Source organism: Schistocerca serialis, chromosome 4, assembly GCF_023864345.2.
Source record: "Schistocerca serialis cubense isolate TAMUIC-IGC-003099 chromosome 4, iqSchSeri2.2, whole genome shotgun sequence".
Taxonomy (NCBI): Eukaryota; Metazoa; Arthropoda; class Insecta; order Orthoptera; family Acrididae; genus Schistocerca; species Schistocerca serialis.
In genome coordinates, this window is record NC_064641.1 from 833,598,279 (window position 1) to 833,605,285 (window position 7,007).

Genomic DNA, 7,007 nt, shown 5'->3' on the forward strand with positions numbered 1-7,007 from the left:
GTAAGTCTTTCCGCTCCCGGGATTGGAATGACTCCTTACCCTCTCCTTTAAAACCCACTTCCTTTCGTCTTCCCCTCTCCTTCCCTCTTTCCTGATGAGGCAACAGTTTGTTGCGAAAGCTTGAATTTTGTGTGTATGTTTGTGTTTGTTTGTGTGTCTATCAACCTGCCAGCGCTTTTGTTCGGTAAGTCACCTCATCTTTGTTTTTTTATATATATATATATATATATATATATATATATATATATATATATATATATATATACATACATATGGTTATAATAGAGGGAAACATTCCACGTAGGAAAAATATATCTAAAAACAAAGATGATGTGACTTACCAAATGAAAGTGCTGGCAGGTTGACAGACACACAAACACACACACAAAATTCAAGCTTTCGCAACAAACTGTTGCCTCATCAGGAAAGAGGGAAGGACAGGGAAAGACGAAAGGATGTGGGTTTTAAGGGAGAGGGTAAGGAGTCATTCCAATCCCGGGAGCGGAAAGACTTACCTTAGGGGGGAAAAAGGACGGGTATACACTCGCGCACACACACACATATCCATCCACACATATACAGACACAAGCAGACATATACAGAGGCAAAGAGTTTGGGCAGAGATGTCAGTCGAGGCGGAAGTGCAGAGGCAAAGATGTTGTTGAATGACAGGTGAGGTATGAGTGGCGGCAACTTGAAATTAGCGGAGATTGAGGCCTGGTGGATAACGGGAAGAGAGGATATATTGAAGAGCAAGTTCCCATCTCCGGAGTTCGGATAGGTTGGTGTTAGTGGGAAGTATCCAGATAACCCGGACGGTGTAACACTGTGCCAAGATGTGCTGGCCGTGCACCAAGGCATGTTTAGCCACAGGGTGATCCTCATTACCAACAAACACTGTCTGCCTGTGTCCATTCATGCGAATGGACAGTTTGTTGCTGGTCATTCCCACATAGAATGCATCACAGTGTAGGCAGGTCAGTTGGTAGATCACGTTGGTGCTTTCACACGTGGCTCTGCCTTTGATCGTGTACACCTTCCGGGTTACAGGACTGGAGTAGGTGGTGGTGGGAGGGTGCATGGGACAGGTTTTACACCGGGGGCAGTTACAAGGGTAGGAGCCAGAGGGTAGGGAAGGGGGTTTGGGGATTTCATAGGGATGAACTACCAGGGCCTCGCTGCGATAGAGCACTTCCTTTCACGCCGATCACCTGCCACCCTACCTAAAACCTCTTTCCTCATTACCTTAGCCAGCTTCATCCTGAGCCACAACTTCTTCACTTTTGAAGGCCAGACATACCAACAATTAAAGGGAACAGCCATGGGTACCAGGATGGCCCCTTTGTATGCCAACCTATTCATGGGTCGCTTAGAGGAAGCCTTCTTGGTTACCCAGGCCTGCCAACCCAAAGTTTGGTACAGATTTATTGATGACATCTTCATGATCTGGACTCACAGTGAAGAAGAACTCCAGAATTTCCTCTCCAACCTCAACTCCTTTGGTTCCATCAGATTCACCTGGTCCTACTCCAAATCCCATGCCACTTTCCTTGATGTTGACCTCCACCTGTCCAATGGCCAGCTTCACACGTCTGTCCACATCAAACCCACCAACAAGCAACAGTACCTCCATTACGACAGCTGCCACCCATTCCACATCAAACGGTCCCTTCCCTACAGCCTAGGTCTTCGTGGCAAACGAATCTGCTCCAGTCCGGAATCCCTGAAGCATTACACCAACAACCTGACAACAGCTTTCGCATCCCGCAACTACCCTCCCGACCTAGTACAGAAGCAAATAACCAGAGCCACTACCTCATCCTCTCAAACCCAGAACCTCCCACAGAAGAACCACAAAAGTGCCCCACTTGTGACAGGATACTTTCCGGGACTGGATCAGATTCTGAATGTGGCTCTCCAGCAGGGATACGACTTCCTCAAATCCTGCCCTGAAATGAGATCCATCCTTCATGAAATCCTCCCCACTCCACCAAGAGTGTCTTTCCACCGTCCACCTAACCTTCGTAACCTCTCAGTTCATCCCTATGAAATCCCCAAACCACCTTCCCTACCCTCTGGCTCCTACCCTTGTAACCGCCCCCGGTGTAAAACCTGTCCCATGCATCCTCCCACCACCACCTACTCCAGTCCTGTAACCCGGAGGGTGTACACAATCAAAGGCAGAGCCACGTGTGAAAGCACCTACGTGATCTACCAACTGACCTGCCTACACTGTGACGCATTCTATGTGGGAATGACCAACAACAAACTGTCCATTCGCATGAATGGACACAGGCAGACAGTGTTTGTTGGTAATGAGGATCACCCTGTGGCTAAACATGCCTTGGTGCACGGCCAGCACATCTTGGCACAGTGTTACACCGTCCGGGTTATCTGGATACTTCCCACTAACACCAACCTATCCGAACTCCGGAGATGGGAACTTGCTCTTCAATATATCCTCTCTTCCCGTTATCCACCAGGCCTCAATCTCCGCTAATTTCAAGTTGCCGCCACTCATACCTCACCTGTCATTCAACAACATCTTTGCCTCTGCACTTCCACCTCGACTGACATCTCTGCCCAAACTCTTTGTCTTTAAATATGTCTGCTTGTGTCTGTATATGTGTGGATGGATATGTGTGTGTGTGCGCGAGTGTATACCCGTCCTTTTTTCCCCCTAAGGTAAGTCTTTCCACTCCCGGGATTGGAATGACTCCTTACCCTCTCCCTTAAAACCCACATCCTTTTGTCTTTCCCTCTCCTTCCCTCTTTCCTGATGAGGCAACAGTTTGATGCGAAAGCTTGAATTTTGTGTGTATGTTTGTGTTCGTTTGTGTGTCTGTCGACCTGCCAGCACTTTCACTTGGTATATATAATCTCTTGTGAAAGGTGTGGAAAGTAATAAGAACAAGGTAACTTGTAGGATATTGAGTAATATCAGCGTGGAGCTTTCAGAGAACAGGTTAACACTTAACTGTAACGAACTGCTATTCACACAGTTTCTGGCATGAAACTAGTATAAAAGTGAGGTTTTATTATCCAAAGGTGGACAAACAGTCAGAAAAGTTGACCACTTTACATTCTTAAGACAGAAGCTAGAAGAAAGACTTTCTTGGAATTGCTATGTTCAAGATTTTGTGCAAAAACGGCATGCTGCAGTCTTTAGTCTAAGAGTGATTTCCAATGTCTCTGGCAATGAAACATAAAGGCTTGTTTACTTTCCTTACTTTCACTCTATTATCTGATATGGCGCAGTAACTTCATGTAGGCCATTTTTCAGGTGTGTCTGCCATCCCTTTACATACATTCCATCATAGGTTTTGTTATTCACAATATTGACTAATTCAGAAGAAATTGCAATATTTATTAAGTGAATAATGTATGGAAAAATCGCTAACATTTCGTTAAGCACTAAAAATATGAGCACTATCCAGCAGGTTTCACTTTCAGTAGACTTGCAGCAGAACTGAAAAAAATGGTGTGATAAACCCCAAGTTTAATTAAGAAGACACACGATCCATATCAGTTAACTGTATGACCAATTAGATATATAATGAACATTTAACTGTTTCCTCATATTTCTAATAGGTCCTTTAAACATCACTTGTTGGTAATCCCAATGAACATTAATATACTGTCAGTAGAATTTAACTTAAAATAAATTACAGACAATAAATATAAGGGGTGTTCAAAAAGAAGGCAGCCAGAAGTCTAGAATGTGCAAACTGGTGACAGGTGAGTAATATCATTGTGTGTGTAATGAGGTGTGGTTCTGACCAGAGCGTGGAAGTTCACAGCCTGTCGCTAGAGGGACGCGTGCATGTCACGTGACTATACAGAGCTAGCAGCAGCATGCCAGCCACATTGCAAACAGTGACATGGGACATCAAAAGAAGAGAAAAGAGGTGTAGTTCATTTTCTGACAGCAGAAGGAGTAGGAGGAACGGACATTCATCAACGGCTGTCACAAGTGTATGGTGAACGCTGCATGTCCTTTGCAATGGTCAAGGCGTGGCACAAGCGCTTCAGGGCAGGACAGTTGTAGATAGCCGATGATGCACAGTCTGGAGCACCACACTGCATTACTGATGACATTGTCCAGCTGTGGATGTACTCATTACCCAGGAACGCTAAGTGACAGTGAAAGCCATAGCCAACATGGTCGGATTGAGTGTCGGAAGTGTTCACACCATCATGAAGGAACGACTGCATATGCATAAAGTGTGTGCCCAGTGGGTGCCCCACAGTCTTCAACCACACCAGGAAGCATGTCAAATGGCCCACTGTCTTGCTCACATGCAGTGCTATGCTTGGGAAGGGAATGCGTTCCTGGCACGAGTGGTGGCTGGAGATTAATCATGGTGTCATCACTTCGAACCAGAATCAAATGACAAAGTCTCTGGTGGAAGCATCCAGGGTCACCACCACCAAAAGAAGGCAAGGCCATCCAGACGAGTGCAGGGAAGGTTATGCTGATGTTCTTCTTTGACCAAGATGGCCCCCTTCTGTTTCACTTTTTCACTTCCTGCAGCATGGGACAACAGTGAATGCCGAGCATTACTCGCAAACCTTGACCACCCTTCACCAAGCGATCAAATCAAATCAAAACAACCAGGCAATCTCATGCATGGAGTCATTCTGCTCCACAACAATGCAAAGCCTCATATGGCCAACTTAATCACGGCACTCATGCAGAAATTCAAATGGGAGGTTCTTGGCCACCCTCCATTCAGTCCAGACCTCTCTCCCTGTGATTACGCCATTTTTGGTCCCCTTAAAATGGCTCTGAGGGACAAACGATTCACCTCGGACAACGATGTCCAGCTGTACGTGTGGAACTGGTTGACATCGCAGCCCCGGGAATTTTATGAGACAGCCATTCACCGCCTTGTCACAGTGGGACAAGTGTCTCAACACCCAGGGTCAATACTTCTAACATAGAGGTACCAGTTTCTGTAATTATGCCTCCAGCTCGTTTCTTTTTGAATGCCCCTTATACATAAAAAATCAAACAGTATGAAAATTATTACTGTGTCAATAGATAATATTGAAATTGTGTTCTCTGAAAGTTTAGACATGCACCAGCTCTCTTTCTGTATAGATGTTAACAAAGTAAACAAGAAATTGCCATATTTAACAGCCACTTTACATAGCATTTGTGACTGGCATGCGGGAGTTAAATTGATGTACTTTTGTATAATAAAACTTTCTGGTATTGGTGAAATATTGTCTACCTTCCACAGCCATTGTGCAACATTTTTTCCCCCTTGTTTGATAGTAGAGCCATAGGCATTGCAGGGTAATATTCATTATTTTATTAACTGAAACAAATATTAGAAGTAATGAAAGCTGTTTCAGATATTTACCTTGTAAAAAACTTTTCAGGTGTTTTGTTCCGAGATCTGTACCAGGCCTGTCGTGATGCTCTTCTTGTAAGCTCAGACCTGGCTCTTCGTTCGCAACTCACTGATTTTTTGGACCACCACATGCTGAGATCACGCCGTGGAGCTGATGGTTCTGAGTACCTTCACATCCCAGTAGAGAGTTCAGTTCTGAATCAGTTTATGGCACAACATAGTTGTGATGATTAATGTCATAAAAATGTCCTGAAGGAGGAGCTATGTGCTAAAAACAGAGCTACAACCCTACGAAGAGTATGTTGTAAAGAGTATGTAAATAGTTTTTGTTGGGACTATAGATTTTTAGAATTATTTGTCATGTACATCACTGTTATTGACCATGGCCCACACACATAAACAAAACAGCTGTAATAGTCTCACAAAGATTTTTCCTGTGAGGTGTTGGCGATTACTGAAAGACATATGTCTTCTTATTTGTTATATATTTTAGTTTACTGGAATGAGTTTTTACTGTTCTGACACATAATCAGGCTGCATGATACTTTGTCAGATGTTTGAGAAGTGAGTGTTTTATAAAAGAAAAGCAGAATCTTGAAATTAATTTCTTATTTATTATACATCTTAGTTTACTTGGATGTATATTTATCATTGTGACACACATTTTTTATATTTTTAATCCGACTGTGAATGTGATTATTTTACAATAAAAAAACTGAATTATTGATTGTACTTATTTATTTTATTTATTCCTATAAATTCGTCATGAAAGAGTTGCTCCCTCTTGTTACCGGCAATGATACAAACATGTAATTAAACTTCAGCCACATTTAGCATGTTTCTTAACACTAACAGGTAAATTTAAGGCACACAATACTTGTATATAAAAAACTGTGAGTCCGCCTTATTGCAGGATAAAATATTTATTTTTTAACACACACTTGTATTTAGTACTGTTCTGTCATATACAGTGAGCCACAAAATTATTAAAAGATATACAGTGTACTGCAGAATTGTATGCTACATATTACAGAGATTTTGTTGCGAGAACAATTATTACTTGCAGAATTGGTATGAAAAAAGGTTTTTTCTTAAAAAGTTAAGTAAGATGAAACATGTTCAGGTAAATTTACCTGCTACCTAAATGACTTTTTCCTTTCAGAATCGATAAAGCATTGATTTTTCTCACGTTTGGACATCTGTCATGTTTGCAAAGCGTGTGCCTTTTGCAATGTGCTGTAGTAGATTATATTTCAGAATCCTGTAAACCTCTTGCTAATCACACAGAATGCGTGGCAACAACCATATCAAAAAGGACTTAAAGAATCCTCTGTTGACAGATCTGAAAAGCAAATTCCTGGTTATTGCTGAAAACTTTTGTCGATACTGTTGCCATCAAGAACATATTGTTGACTATTTTTGTGGTTTCAAGAAGTCAGTGAAAACCATTCTATTGATTACCACTTGGGCTCTTGGTTGAACTGATAGCCCCATGAAATAACTGGGGAGATACCAAAAATGATGGGAGTAACCCATATAAAGACTGGTGGTGTACAGTTTTAATTGATGAGTGTTGCTCTTAACACTTAAACAGTACCACTTTTGTTTAGCACTGCCATACAACTAGTAACTGTATTGCTGTAAAAC

General features: G+C 42.4%; 1 protein-coding gene across 2 annotated transcripts in view; it reads left to right on the top strand.

Annotated features, from left to right (window-relative positions):
* The window catches only part of LOC126473447 (origin recognition complex subunit 2), a 116,009-nt gene extending 109,945 nt beyond the window's left edge, over positions 1-6,064 (top strand). For both annotated transcript variants that reach the window (XM_050100499.1, XM_050100500.1), the window contains one exon: positions 5,389-6,064. In XM_050100499.1, coding sequence (XP_049956456.1) covers positions 5,389-5,594 — 206 coding nt within the window. In that variant the 3' untranslated portion in view covers positions 5,595-6,064. The remainder of the gene's footprint in view (positions 1-5,388) is intronic.
* Positions 6,065-7,007: the final 943 nt, after the last annotated feature.